General features: G+C 52.1%; 1 protein-coding gene across 3 annotated transcripts in view; it reads left to right on the forward strand.

Annotated features, from left to right (window-relative positions):
* The window catches only part of LOC114647694 (synaptotagmin-14-like), a 77,358-nt gene that overhangs the window by 21,241 nt on the left and 40,189 nt on the right, over positions 1 to 15,928 (forward strand). For all 3 annotated transcript variants that reach the window (XM_051925442.1, XM_051925441.1, XM_051925440.1), the window contains one exon: positions 13,428 to 13,580. In XM_051925442.1, the coding sequence (XP_051781402.1) occupies positions 13,428 to 13,580 (153 nt within the window). The remainder of the gene's footprint in view (positions 1 to 13,427; positions 13,581 to 15,928) is intronic.

Genomic DNA, 15,928 nt, shown 5'->3' on the forward strand with positions numbered 1-15,928 from the left:
ATAAGCTGCCGTGACAAGTGGCCGTCCACTCCCTGATCAGCCATCACTCATCAGCTGCTTGAGTTGTTCCTGCAGTCTCAGTGGTCTTCAGATGCGGCCCACCCAAGCCCTCCTGGAGATTTGCTGGTGTGTTGAATATCTTGAGGTGAAGGACGGAGTGGCATCTGAGTGAGCCGATGGCCTCCCATTGTCCTGCGGTGCACGGGACACTTTTGGGTGGACTTGGCTGTGACCCCCAAATCATCAGCGCCCCCTCCACTCCATGGCTCTCCTTACATGGCATTGTACACAAACCTGTTTGGTGCTGCCAGTCCAGACGACTCCCCTCGGACCCTCTGATGTGACTTTACAGACCAAAGCCAAGTTGCTGTCATGTTCTTCTTGGAGGTCCTGACCAGACCCTGACAGGACTGCCCACAGATTCAGCACCCGCCTCTCAGGCTCGGCTCAGGCTGGCTGTGTTTCCCACCCGCGCCCCCCTTTGCTCCTCCGTCATTCCCTGTGTGAGTAGCAAAGTCACTCAGTAGGGCCGTGGACTGAGCTGGTGGTCTTCTGCCACTCTGAACGGTTGTTAGGTGACCCTCATGTCCACCCACATGGTTTGTGAGTCCCACACCTCATGGGACGTCTCTGGTCGGGAGACCACACTTGGCGCGTGGAGTTCACTCCAGAGATGTTAAGGTCTGCCCCCTCCGTCATCGTCACGTGGCCCAGCTAGGCCTGTCATTTAACTGCCATTGAGGAAGTGACACCTCTAGGACTGTGTCCCTGTGTCACCATGTCCCTGTGTCCCAGGTCTGCTTCCGCTGTTGTAGCCTCTGATGGCTGTCAGATAGCTGGGGGGTCTTTGCCTGACTCATCAACAACAACAACAACAACAACAACATGGCTCTTAGGGTCACCAAGTCACCCAGCCGCCCTAATGGTGACCACATCCAGAACTCAGGCGTGTCTGCTTCATATATGGACCCTCCTGGCACTGCTCTTGGTCATTTTTGCTGCCCTTTTCCTCATACATCGTGGTGAGAGACCCCTGAAGGAGGAAGAGCACAAAGTGACAAAGCAGTGCTACACTGGCAGGTCTGGTCACAACCGACTGTCAAATGTGGCATGTCACCTGTCACCTCCTGGCCTCTTCTTCTTCCTCTTCCTTGCCCTCAACTCCTGCCCCATCTCTAGACTCTTCATTTCTTCTGGGGGCAACACAACCCACCAAGTGCCCTCTTATGGACCCAGGTGTCCCTACGATGGGAGCTCCTTGTGTCCCCTAAAGGCCTGGCTCTCCAAGGCCACTTCAGATCCAATTAATTAGAATAGAAAAGGACAAGAAAACAATGGCAGATGACTTTACAATGGTCAGTAAACCCCAGGGTGTTACCCGCCAACAATAAGCGCATGGCATTCAGATGATGTGACGTGTAATCAAGAAATCCTAACATAACCTACGATAAGAGAATGAACTTCCTGGTGCCCGTTTAGGACCCCCTGCTTTGATCAGACACTATGAGAGGCTCATGTGCTGCCACCTCACGGCCCACAGGACTGGCACTGTCCTCCCCTCTGAATGGGTGACACAGTCCCTGAGCAGCCCTTCATGGCTCAAAGGTGCCCACACTGCCTGCTGCCCCTTAGATGCCCTTCCATCTCAGGGAGGAGCCTATTGGCAAAGCCCCATGCCCTTTGGCACCCTTGAGGTGCCCGTACCACTTCACAGAATGCAGCTCACCTCTCTATTATCTCTATATTGTGAATTTCCTATTGGGATTAATAAAGTATCTATCTATCTATCTATCTATCTATCTATCTATCTATCTATCTATCTATCTATCTATCTATCTATCTATCTATCTATCTATCTATCTATCTATCTATCTATCTATTATATAGTGCCTTTCTATCTTTCTATCTATCTATCTATCTATCTATCTATCTATCTATCTATCTATCTATCTATCTATCTATCTATCTATCTATCTATCTATCTATTAGATGCCATTTGCTGCTGTGACACCTGAGTGGCATAACACGGCTGCCCAGCTTATTTTGGTGTGTTGACTGAGGACCACACGAGTGGCCATCTGTGTACTGACCATGAAGTCCAGGAGGAGTGGGAAAAGAGCAGAAGGGGTCAGGATGGTGGGGTTGGAGTGGTGAGGGATGGCAGACGGACAGTCAGTTCAATGGAGTGGTCACTGCCAGCTGTGAATGGAATACAGAAATGCAAGTGAAGAGGAACGGCATGAGGAGGACATCACAGTGGCCAAGGTGAACCTCTAGGTGGGGCTGGACAGGACAAACAAGTCCATCTGTCCAGCTGCCTGTCCATCCATTTATTCTTCTAGCATGTGCCTGTCCATCCAGCCATCCATTTTTGTTCTGCTTAATTACCTGAATACTTGTCTGTTCACTCATCTGTCCATCTCTCAGTCAACACTCCATCCATCTATGCTGTCCGTTCCTTCAAGCCGACCGGCCAACCGTTTATTAGGTCTGTTCATCCACCCGCCCATCCAGGTGTCCATCGCCCATTCATCCTTTTATTTATGTGCTCATCCATCCATCCATTATTATTCTGCCTATTGCTCTGTCTATCTGTCCAACCCTCCCTCCATCTGATTATTCTTTCTTTCTTTCTTTCTTTCTTTCTTTCTTTCTTTCTTTCTTTCTTGCTGTCTTTCTTTTCTTCTCCAGCTCTTCATCGGTCAGCCCCTCCAAGTGATCATCTGTCCGTCCATCCCAAGGATCTTTGTAGAGATCAGGGTCTTAACCCCCTCGGTGACTGTCACGTGCCCCCCCTCCACCCCCCCGATTCCCACGAGTATCTTAAATCCGCCATCCGCCGTCGATCAGGAGCTCCATGGAGTAAAATGCGCAGGAAGACCATCGGCTCGCCGCCAGAGATGGGGGGCTTAAGGCTCTGCTGTCCCTCTCCCCTCCATTTCTTCACTTCTCCCGTTTATTCTTCTGTCCGTCCCTCCTCGCGCGTCTCCTGGTCCTGCTAGGTGGCGCGAGTGACATGACCGAAGTGCCAGTCGAGTCGATGTGTCGCTTTACACGCAGGGCGGACCCCGAGAGCTCGCCTTTTGTGACTGGGGGGGTCAATCCGTGCTCGGACCGTTTTAGGCAGGTCGCCCAATCAGAGCTGTGAAATTTTATAAGCAGGGGCGGCGCGTGGCCGACGAGCAATGGAGGAGCCCCCGGGCTGAGGATCGGCGCAGCCCACCGTGACCCGCGAGGCTCCGCTTGTGCTCGAGCAGATCGGGTGTCGCGCGGGCGCTGAATAATTGAAGCGGTGCTGACATATAGGCGCTCAGCCATATGGTGTCATGGCGAGCCGCCGTGTGACGTCCCGGTGAGCGCCTCGGGTTTCAAAGGCTCTCTTTATGAAGTCGGAGCCTCGGAGAGGCAGGACGGGTGCAGAGCTGAGGGGCTTCGGTGGGCGTCCCGTGTGGCCGGACTCCATTTCGAGAGCTTCTGAGGTAAGCGGGCGAGACTGAAGGGATAAGCAAGGCGCTATATAATGGGCGGCAGGAGGCAGTGGGGTCGATGATGGACGGGGCGCTCTCTCCAGTGGCCATGAAGGTGGATTTGTGGGCACTTCATTGATCGATGGCCTTGAGCTGTGATCTGCTCCTGCTGGGGCCGCAGGTGGAGGGCGCTATGAAGTTCTCAGCTGTGGAGGCGCGGAGGTTTGCTGTGCCGTCATGGCGTGCGCATCAGTGGCTCTGCTGGTCTTTGTGTTTTCTACTATGAAAGGTGCTATAAAAGCTGACCATTCCGGGTCCCTGATCTTGAGCTTCTCCACGACCTTTAATTCCATGTTTGTTCATCCAAAGTGACTTCCAAATCCCAGCTGTCGCTGTAACCGTGTGTAATGGCCGACACACCCAGTGTGACAAAGGCTGAACTGGTGAGTCTGAACAGTGTATAGCGCCTTTCCAGAGTGAAGACCCCCCCGACGGACCCACACTTACAGTGCGGTGGGGACTCTGAGAGGTGACGTGGCCCCCTCAGTGCAACAGAAGCTGTGATTTTTACGTTTAGAGTTCAGTTATTTTCAGGTCTGCAGCAGGAGCTCCAGGATATGAGGGGACTCACTTAGGGAGCTTTTGGGGAAAAGCGAATTTGTGACTTTCAACATTATATAGCGCCTTTGCAGAGTGAAGACCACCCTGACCTCTGTAATGCAGTGGCTGCCAGATTTCTATTGTGTGAAGTCAGATGAGTGAAGTGACTCAGTCAGTGTCACCAAAGACAGGCGCGGTGACTCTCAGTACCATATAGCGCCTTTCCAAAGTGAAGAGGACAGTGCAGTGACATTGTCAGCCTGGTGACTCGACTCCACCGGGGTAACTCGCAGTGTCAGTGGTGACAACTGAACTTGTGACTCTCAGTACCATATAGCGCCTTTCCAAAGTGAAGGACACTCCTAACGTGTTTACTTTTATAGTCATCTCTGAGGTGATGAAACCTGAGCCTGTGACTGTTCAGTGCTTTATAGCGCCTTTCAAAGTCCTTCTCTCCATATCTGTACCATGTGGCCACTGGCAGGTCAGGTTATGCAAGGCATTGAGTGCCCATTGTTGGTTGCTCAGATGTTATATAGCGCCCACCTAGTGGGCAGAGTGAGCTCTGGTGGTCGATGCTGAGGACTCGACTCATGCCTTTCCAGGGTGAGCAACTCAACATGGCACACCTGTGTGATGCCACGCAGCGAATCAATGGCTGGGCGCCATGTTCTGGGGCCCATCGCCCAGGTCACTCTGCCCCTGTGGCCTGTCATCTTGCTGTCTTCAAAGACCCCACAAGGCCAGCTCAGAGGACAGATTTAGAAGCAGCGCTGTGCTGGTTCTCCCTGTGCACTGGTGGGCCTGCTCTGGGCATAAATGCTGCGTGGCACAGCCTGGAGCGGGCACTGCTGTTTCCTTTACAAAGGAAAGATTGACAGATGTGGGCACCCCTGGGCTGCTCAAGTGTAATGGAGACCCCGTAGGAGTGTCACACGCAGCGGATGGTCTGCCCCTTCATAAAGAAGCTCCTGCTCATTTAGTGTCAGCCACAAGACTCGCCAACGTGATTGGGTCGTCTCCTTAATGTCCCAGGAGTTGTGGTGGCCATTTTGGTGAGGTCATTTGCACTGCTGTGGCCATTTTGTGTGAGGCTTGAATGGCCATTCTTGATCAGGTGCCTGATGCTGGGATTGTCATGCGTGATGTTATCATTGTAAGTGTATTTAAATGGTGGCACGGCGTGGTGTGGCATGGTGTGGTGTGGCACGGCTCTGTGGTTCGGCCATTTGACCTTCAGCTTGTGTCAACGGCTTTTCCTGCCCCTAAAATATTTTTGTCCCCTCCTGAACTTTTCCTGAGTCTCTTGGTTTGGTTTGTGTTTGTGCCAACTGCAGGAAGGTGCTGGTGTGACATTGAATAGGCAGTGGCGCCCCCTGGGGGTCTGACACCCTCTGGCCACCCCGGCTCTCCACTTTATTATGTAGACCACAACAGCCCACCGTCCTTCAACTCGCCCCCCACCTTTATTTTCCATCTGTGACCCCTGACACTCAGACAGCAGAGATGGGCACAGGGGTGGTGACATGTGGTGACATGTCCCTTCACACATTATGGAGGATACTCGCCATACGTGTCACCCGGCTTTCCTAAGGCAATGGTGGGACGCCTGTCCTTGTAGGTTTGGACCCAATGACGTCACTCGAACCGCACAGGAGGCCCTGCCGACTCTGACAAAGATGACCACTTGGTGTCCACTTTCGTAGCTCATTCCAGGCGTTGTGGACATTCAGGACCCCACAAGATCTTCTTCAGTAGACTCGTCACCAGTGGGCGGGAGCCCAAATGTCTGCCTGGACTGGCAGGTCCATCAGGTGGGGCGGTGAACATCTGGATGTTCGTGTGCCTCTATGTGGAGTTTTGTCATCGAGTTTGTCACCTGCTGTCCGTATGTCTGCCTTCCCCTCCTTCATTAGCGTAGTCAGGGAGGTCATTCGGTCCCATCGGATGAGGAAGTGAAGTTCGCCGGACTGCGACTGGACTGCCTTGAGTTTGACCGAGAGCCTCTCAGAATCATCAAAATGGCCGCCGCATGAGGCCCAGGCCTGAGACCCCAAATTTAGCAAAAAACTTCTGAAAACTTCAGACCCGCCTCTGGTGGTGTGGGACTTTGCGTTTCATTCATTCATTGCAACGTCCCCCTAATTGTCACCATTTGTGTCACATGAGAGATCCTAGTATGGTGGCCACCATCTCACTGCACTTTGGACCCCCGCTGCGTGTCCACACAGTGACATGAACAGTCAGCACTGGGTGGGAGTCCATCTTCATCCTCCTCGTCACAGGCCTTCCTCTTGACAGCGCGTCACATGGCCACCTGTCTGAGACCCCGCCCCCTCTTGGTCTGTTGGACGTCTTCATTTGCATACACTGGGATGGTGCAAACAGGCCACACAACGACTGCTACTCTTTGTGCCCGAGTGGCGTGGCGCGTTGGCATTGTGGTCGAATATCAACAAATCAGTGAACCCGCTTGGCTGATTTTCAGTTTTTATTTTCGGTCAAATTCATCAAAGCATTTTTAAGATGTTGGGGTTTTTCGTTTTTTTTTTACCCGTAAATGTCGATGTCCTTTCTCAGCAGGCACCTCCTTGCCCTCGATGTGCCATCCCGCCAGTGTCAGGTGTGTCACTAAATGAGACTCTCTGCTCTGCATTACTTGTGCAGTCCGCCCTCAGCTTTCACGGGGGGTTTACACTCCTAGAAGTCGGGAAATGGGGGCTCAGAGTCCTGAGACCACCAAACACTGAAATGTTCCTCTAGAGGTCAACGTGGAATTCTTAATAACCAAACCCCATTTGTGATAACGGAGCAGAACACAAAGAAACTGAATAAAACGTGAAGTCGTGAATGCTGAGCGTCAACTGAAAATGTCGACCCCCAAGACATCAGGGTCCCACGCCAGGGTGTTGGTGACATAATAAAATCATGGCACGTGACACACTTCACGTTAAGTGCCCGGGCAGCTTCTGTCTTAAGACTCTTTGTTTCATGGTGGTCAGCAGCTTGGCCAGTGAGGAAGGATGGCAGAGGGCAGAGAGGGACAGACAGACAGACAGACAGAGAGACCAAATCAGTGCCAGTCCTCTGGTTTCCTGTCACACACCATGGACCAGTGGTGGTGTAGGGTGACTCTGCTATTCAGCCACAAGTCAGACCTCCAGTCCGGACCCCCAAACTGACTTTCTCTGTTGGCAAACAAACAAGAAAGAGACGATGCAGTTAAGTCCTAAAACTGACCCCCTCTGGTCAATTCTGAAACTCCAAGGGTATCAAAACCCGAGCTCTTTAAAGTGACACGATAGCTGAGACCTTTAGACCTCAATAATGACAGGAGGTCTCCAGCACCGAGGACTTCACATTAGTAAGGTGACCCTGCTAGACACGCGCCGGCCAGAGGGTCAGTGGCGCCCCCTAGGCTCAGCCCCGTCTCTCATAAAGTCAGGTTACAACGTTGGCACCATGTTGACGAGAACGAATCTCAGTCTCCAAAATAAGATCAGGCCAAGTCCTGCTGTCCACCACGCTGCTTGGTCACTTAGTCCACTCGTCTGTGGTTGCTGCCTGACATTTGTGCACATCTATTTGAATCCTCCATCCACGTCAGGCTCAACTCCCTCCATCTTTGGTGGTGGGCCGCTCCCCAGGGGGCTCAGGTGGCCCAGCTGTTCTGCTCTGGACCTCCTCTGGTGCTGCTTTGTCTTTATTTTTAGATGTGTCTGCGTATGAAGAGAGAAACACCAACGGTGACGGCCATGTCTGTCCATCTGCCTGTCTGTCTGTCTGTATGGCGCCCAGCAGACCAACTTGGTTGACATCTGGCACACTAATTTTTCCGGGACGTTCCGGTTATCCATTGAGTTTCCTTGCATTTCTTTTCCAGGCTTTTCTGAGTCCATGGAGGTCATCAGGTGTCGTTTCAGGGCTTTAGTTCTTCTGTTGGATGGAAGTTGACTTTAAATTGACATCTTGGTGGAGGACATTTTGTTTGCTTTGTGTGGTTTTGGTTGTCATGGTGCAGTTCCTGGTTGCTAGGGGCGTGGCTGTGCTAGGGGGATGACTGGTGAGGGGTTCAAAGGTCATCTTGGCAGCCATTTTCTACCTGCAATTGGCTCAAACCTGGCGACTCCCAATGCTCTGACCTTCTGACGACCGGCTATTGAATTTCGGTTTGGCTCCGGTGTGCTCTCGTTTTTACCTTTTGCTTTGGACCCTCGCTCCTCTGGACTCTGCTCCTTCTCCTGTGCCCCACTCCCGTTTTTGCCAACAGCATGGCGACGCTCCGATTCCCGCTGTGATATCTCAGATGGCACAAATTCTAAAACGTTCAGAACTCCAGTCCATAACAGTCCGTGTGGCTTCAACTGCGTTTACTGGACGTTCACCGTTTCCGTGTCACTTTGACATCACTCAGACACCCGCTGGCACAGAAACACACACACATGATGTCACCAATCTGGAAATGAATGGACTTCTGTGAGTGGCACACAAGAGGTGACAGTAAGTGACAGTATATAGCGCCTGATGCCCTCCATTTTACTGTGAAGACCAGAGAGAATTGACCTGCAGCCAGCGAGTCAGACGTGACACAGAGGTGGCCCAGTTTACACTCAGACAGGAGGCATGGGGCTCGAGTGTCCATTGTGGTGCCACGTTGATTGTGACTTCATGCTGGCATCAGCCAGTTGGCACGCCTGCTTTCAGTTCTTGGGCTAATTTCGCTTTATTGTGTCCCCACAGTGTCACACGGGGGTGATTCTGTTTGCTGCACTCGATCCTTGTTGGGGGGTCCCCCTTTTCTTTTTTGTAACGTCAAATCTCCAGGTAGTCCGAGACCCCCCACCACTTCTGCCAGCAGCACAGTAAAGCTGCAGGGAGCCAAAGGCTATTAGGGGGGTGCCCTTAACTTCCGTCATGGACTTCATTGGCTGCCAGGCTGCAATCCGATGGCACCTGAGGAGTTCTGCCCGGTTGGATTGCTGCTCCCTGCCATCTCCACATCACTTGAGACCCCATCGGCCTGCTTGTGCTCCGTCTATGATGGCGTGACATTGTGGCCACTATTAATGTCACCTGCTGTTATCTTCTGTGGCGCGATTGCAGGAATGACAAAACCGAATGGCGCTCCACGGAGTGTGTGTCCCGTATGTGGGAATACAGCAAAACAAACAGCAGCGGTGGGCTTGACGTGGCTGCTAGCGGAGCGCCATCTGGTGGGCTGCTCTGGCCAGTAATGACGCCTCCCTCCGGGATGCCCGGCGTCAAATACCCTCACAGGGTGGCTTCTCGACCCTCTGGGGAAAGAAGGAGATGATGACGTGAGCAGCGGTGCCCCCTCTGGTCCAGGTGGGTTATTACAAACGTCCACTGAGCTGCGTGGAGGTCCTCGATGTGCATGTGTGACCCTCTCTTATCTCTGAGTTGCACTCACTGTTACAAAAACACTAAAATGTGACAACTGACCAAAGAGCGTGAAATCCTCCAGCTGGCTTAGCCCCCCGAACGCACCTGAAGGTTACGCCATGTCTGTGTTTTCACCCTCGTGGAGACCAAATGTGACTGTGACGCCTCCTGCACCCCGCAGGGCGCTATAAACGTAACGTGCCATTCTCTTGTCACCAGGCCCACTCTCAAGCTTCACACCCCCCAGACTGGCTGACCCCCCGATGCTCTCCAGGTCTCTCTGTTCTGATTCCGATGACCCTCTGCCACCCCTGCTGCTTTGGTGTCACTGTCAGCCTTAATGTCCTTGTCATCGCTGCTCCAGCGCTGACCCCTGCTGGACAGCTTCGTCTCCCCGTCACCTTTTGTTTAAACTGCTTGTGTCCCCCACACCCTGAGTTCTCACTCCTTAGGTTTGATCTTCTGCTGCTCATGGGGGTCTTTGTCAGAAGTCTTCTAAATGTCCAGATCAGCTGGGTTGTCCCCGCCTGAGCACATGTTGATGGCCCCCATGTTCCTGTCACGTGCTGCTCGCTCTTTAATTTACACGAATGTCACCACGACACATGTTGACCTTACTGGTCTTCAGTGACTTGGACCAGGACGACTGGCCTTCAGTAAATACACCCGGGGGGTTTCAGCAGACCCTCGCTTGGCGCTCAGTGGGTCTCAGCCTGTCGAGTCTGCGATTCCCCCTTGGTGGTCCCTGTCACTTCACGCTGAGTGCTCTCTTCCTCTTTCCCCTCCACACTTTCCTCCTGTTGCTTTTCAACGGTTGGCGCCGCACTCGTTCGTCTTCAGTGCTTTCTTTGTCGTTCTCCTCGGAGTTTCCTTTCTTTTCTTTCTGCTTCTGAATTTGCAGATGAACTCGTCCTCGTCACGTGTCAGACCCTTGTAACATGCCAGCTGCACATCTCCTCGCCCAGAGTCTGCCATGCTGACGTTCATTTGAGTAGAGGTTTTGTCAGACGCCCCCCAGTCGTGTCATGTTGTGCTCCAAGCCCCTCGGCCCCCTCGGCCCAATCCTGATTATTACCAAACACAGAATCTCGACATAAATGCTCACTGATTTCGTCTCCTGCTCTTGTGCCCGCTATGTGCCAGCTTAGCCCAGTTAATATCTGGGTGACTCAAGCCCCCCATGACTTGTACGTTCCTCTCTATGTTGCTCCTTACTGTCTGCATTCGGGAGTCTCTCTCCTCTCACTAAGCTGTGGCTCACCACGTTGATGAAGACGACTTGCACTCCAATCTGGGCGACTGTCCCACCCTTCGGTCCGCCTGTCTTTCCTAAAAATGTGTGCCCCCCTCATACAGCCCCCATTATATTTCTGTGCAGCCTCACGTATTTTAGATTTGAGTTCTGCGAGCATTCATTACCTCAAGTCACAGTCACGTCTTTGAACCTGAAGTTCTGTCCTGAACTCCTCGACTTGCCCACTCGTACGCCTGGCCAAGCAGGACCCTTCAGGTCACAAACGTGTCCCGGTGCCCCACAAGCCTGCTGTGACCACAGCTGGCACATAAGTATGGCGGTGTGTGAATCGGGAGCGCGGCTTCGCTTTAAAATCCTCCACACATGGAAATGTCTTCAACCCACAAAGAGAGCCGATGCTTCATTCAGGCAGCTGGGCAGACGCAGGTCTCACAAGGGCAGGGGGCCTGGCAGGGGGCAGACAAGGGAGGGGTGGGCAGAAAGTGCTGGCAGGAAACGAAATTGATGTCAGTGAAGCCTGCAGACGAGCAAAACTCGAAGGATCGAAAAGAGCTTCACGGGCTCAGAGGCATGTGCCACGAGAGATGCCCCTGAAAGGCGGGCATTGAGAAGAACTGTAAGATAATTGTAATGTTCCCATGGCGTTGTCTTCAGCTCTCTCTCTCTTTTCTTTTCTTTTCTTTTCTATTCTACTTTACGTTGCACTTCACAGTCGGCTCAGTTGTCTCTTTACCTTTGCAGCTCGTTTCTTGTCTTTTTATGTCTGCTGTGGTAACCAGGAGTGGGATGTGCACGACTGCAACACACGCACCCCCTGTTGGAAACACTTGTGCCCATCAGTAAGATCTGAACCAACCGTTAACCCATCTGAGCCCCTCAGTCTTTCCTGGACTGGCACAGCGGCTTGCGTTGCAAGTCTTTTTGGGTTTTGTGGGCTGGCCTGAAAGACAGAGGGTGGGCTTCACAAGTCAAAGTAAGTCTTGGCCCCCAAACTCAACAAACAGGCTTGTGGCCTACACAGGCCTAAAGGAACCAAAGCCCCTGGCCCACGGAGACAAAATATTATATTATCCATTCATCCATTGTCCAACCCGCTGAATCTGAATACAGGGTCACGGGGGTCTGCTGGAGCCAATCCCAGCCAGCACAGGACACAAGGCAGGAACAAAACTCGGGCAGAGTGCCAGTCCACCACAGGGCACACACTAGGGACAATTTGAGGATCGCCAATCCACCTAACCTGCATGTCTTTGGACTGTGGGAGGAAACCCACGCAGACACGGGGAGAACATGCGAACCCAGGTCTCCTAACTGCGAGGCACCAGTGCTACCACTGTGCCACCGTGCCACCCTATATTATATCACATTATATTATGAATATGAGAATCAAAAAAGACAAAACTGCAGAAAGCCTCCCCTTACCTGTGGCCCACAACCACACTCAATGGATGCCGTGATGTTCTGCCGTTCACTCACTTGATTACAATAATAAGGGTGGCACTGCCAGTTATCGACTGATTTACAATTCAAACACTTGTAGTCCTTCATCTGCCGCTTTCTAGAGCTGAGTAATGATAACAAAGCGCTAAATAACACAAACAGTAATCGGTAAAATCAATAAAGTGCAGGAGTGTGACGAGGAGGAGTCAGGACCACCACAGAAGAGGGCCCAAGCATGCTGGCCAGGGTCTCACCCATGACAGCCTGTCCCCAAGTGCCACCTGCAGGCTTCAGCCTAATCAGCTCCCAATCAGGCAAACCGGCTTTTTAGGTTCAGAAGGCCTCAAATCTCCCAAGAGACGTACCCCGAGATGTGAGAGAAACTGTGGAAAACTCTTGAAACCGAGAATCGTTTTAAATTAAAGATTTATTTCAAAAGAGAGAGAGAGAGAGAGAGAAAGAGCAAAACAACACAGAAAGGGTCTGAATTAGCGTGAAGTGCCCAGCATGCATGCCAGAGGGTCACCTCCCAGGCTCACCTGCAGTAAGTAATACCACCCCGGGACGAGAGGGGGCACTGCCACCAGCAGACTTGTCTCCTTCTTGCTCAAGGTGCCCCTCGAGGGCAGCGATCCGCCCCTTCCAGGCCCACAGCATACAAAGGCAGGGCGGGCACAGAGGGTGGTGTCAGATGTTGATTTGGACACGGCTTGTGTGCTGATTCAGGTCTCAAACCTGTCTAAGTATTCTCAGTTTGTCACTTGTCTCCCTCTGATGGAGGTCCACAGGGTGGTCTGTAGGTCTCTAGTATGGGGCTCTAAAATCATCAACCACGTTGTATTGGTAATCACTGACCTTGAAACACGATAGCCCACATGCTGTCATTTGTCACTTTCTGGCAGGGGCGAGGACCACCGGTAAAGAATCTGAAATATCCCACCAGTGATCATCGATCTCGACATGACATGAAATGACACTCCAAGTGCCTCAATTACTGAGCTTTCGTAACCCTAAAAATGGAGGGGGACCCCAAATCACCTGCCATCTTGTATAAGTAGACGGCAAAGTGAATCAAACAGTACATCATATGTGGGGGTCTTTGCAGTCTGGTGAGTCCATGGGCTGACCACCCCTGGCTGACCACCCCTGGCTGACCACCCCTGTCTGACCACCCCTGGCCGACCTCCCCTGGCCGCGCTTGTGTTAGTTGTGAGGTTCAGGGTGTCCTGTTTGCTGCCAATTGTTCTCCATTCTCTCCCCAGTGTCTCCAGAGGCGCTCGGCTTCCTGTCTGCAGTTGGGGTCTTCGTGGTCCTGATGGTGGTCCTCCTTTTATACCTCAACAACAAGTTGTGCTTTGGAAACATCAGCGAGCTGTCCCGCCTCGACGACTACCGAAAGAGCAAGGATGTGCCAGGTAAGAACCCCCTGAAGGAGACCCTCACTCCCGCTTATCTTTAAGTAGGAAAGGCGCTATATAAATGAAATGTATCACTATTACTGTTATTAAGAAAGCGCTGACTTCGTTTTGGGGAGAGCTCAGTTTGACCAATGCCATGCTGGCCGCTCGCTCTGTGTGGTACATTCAAACCTGCCCGACACACTTTCACTCCTGTTGAGGGTCAAATGCCAGCGAGTGACGCTCTGCCAACATGTTGATCCTGCTCTCTTCATTGACCCCTCTCAATTATTAACACCCGAGTCTCAATGGCAGTGCTTTACTCCAAATGCACCTTTGATTAACAGCCAGTGCAGCCCCGATTGCAATGCCAGGCCTACGGGTGCTTATGCCAGGCAGTGCCCATTTACATTTGTATTATCATCATCATCATCACCATCATGGCTGATTTTTACTCTTCGTCAGGGTGGATGGACACCCCAGGGTGGTGGCCTTGGCCTGAAGGAGGTGAAAGCTGACATGTCACACAAGAGAAGGAAGAGAAACGTAAAGAATGGAGTGTGGCCTGGCAGCATCGTCGGGTTTAAGTGGTGCCCCAGAGCACAGCAGGAACAAACAGGGCCCACCTGCTCAGTGCCACCTGGGTGATGACTCACCGGTGGCAGCATGGGCATGTCAGTGGTGCCACCAGGATGGAAAGTGACCTCAGAATCTGTCCAAGAAACTGAGAGTTGGGAGGGCACTGGGCCAGGCGGGCACTGGCTGGGGTACTAGAGGTTAAGGTGAGGTGGACACTTGTGGTTGTTTAAAGTGCAGCCCAGTACCCCAAAATCTCATCTGATGGGCAGCTGGGTGCCCACATACTCCTTTGCTTAGAAGTTCCTTGTCTGTCATTTCCTTCTGTGAGTGTTTGTGCCAGGCTGAAGAGTGGCAGTTACTGAGCACAGAGGAGGCCCACCTTTACAGTTTCAAGGGGTCCGGTGGGCCTGGCAATGGAGAATGCCGTCGGGGAGATGGCATGGTGTCTGGGGGTCACCTCCTCAACTGATGCTGTAAAAGTGAGAGCAAAACTTCATGGGGCAACTCGACTGACCGCAAAAAGGCAAGCTGGGCAGGGGGGGCAGAACTCAGGCCAGCGGTGGGGGGACCAGCAGGAGGACTGTGCTGGAATTAGGGGGTCTGTGCGGCTAACCAGGACCCCTTCACTCTCGCTCTTTTCATTCACTCTTTTGTGCTCTTAAATATTTTTTGGTTTTATTTCAGTTTGCATTGTATACAGTGTTGTGAAAAAGAATTTGCCCCCCTCCTAATGACCTCCACTTTTGTATATTCTGCACAATGGCAGAGAAATTGAACGGAGTGGGCACACAATGCGGTGTTAAAATTAAGAAAGCCAAACTTATTCAACACCCCATCACCCAGGTGCCCTCAGAATGCAATGCCAGTCTGCCACCTCGCCGTATTAGCCTGCTCTTCTTTGCTTTAATTCAACCCCATTGGTTGGTTGGTGGGTGTCACCTGCTCATTTTGGGTCAAGTTAGCACTTTGACTCGCCACTCCAGAACCTCCGAGCCATTCAGTAGTAGATGTTTGTGTTTTATTCTGCCACCTGACCCAAAGACACTCCAACTTCAGGTTTGGACAGACGAGGGGACGGGAATATTCAGGTGAGGTGCACAATTCCTGGTGCCTTCAATAAGGACAAAGCATCTCCCCGCCATGATGTCCTTACTGCAAGACTGCCATCCTCAGAATTCCACGTCTGTCTTTATTCCAAAGGCCTGGGGGTCTCTCGCTGTTTCTTTGTGCTGATGTTCTTCTTGGATGGCTGGCCCCTCATTTTAGCATGGAGTCCTGAACTTGACTGACCTCAGATGAGGCCTTCAGTGCTTTGAATGACCACCCAAGGGAGTCGTTGCTGTGCCCTTTGGGCTCCGAATGTTGAATGTTTAGAGATGAAGCCTCTCAGGGTGCCACCTCAGACACGTCTTCCTGTCCTGGTTAGTAAATGGCGTCATAAATGAACAGACAAGGAGCCACAGAAAGGTTCAAAAATTGTTGAAAGTAGCAGCAGAACTAAAGATAACTGCAGAGGGAGTGCCATCAGTGGGGCCAGAACCGGAAGTGGCGTCATCAGGGCCATAAGTGGTCTGCAGTGGGAAGAGAGAAAGGGTCCGTGCACGTCGTCACCCCCTGGTCTCATTCGGGCCCTTCAGCTGCGCCTGTGTGTGACAATGTCCGCCACTTTATTCCTGATCTCTTCTTGCATTTCCTTGATGGAGGCCTCATGTTCCTGTGGTGGTGACGTCACTGTCACGGCGAGGGGCAGCATTTAGAGTATCAAGCCTGGCTGTGCTCAGTCAGCT

The sequence above is a fragment of the Erpetoichthys calabaricus genome, chromosome 3 (assembly GCF_900747795.2).
Source record: "Erpetoichthys calabaricus chromosome 3, fErpCal1.3, whole genome shotgun sequence".
NCBI classification, from domain to species: Eukaryota; Metazoa; Chordata; class Cladistia; order Polypteriformes; family Polypteridae; genus Erpetoichthys; species Erpetoichthys calabaricus.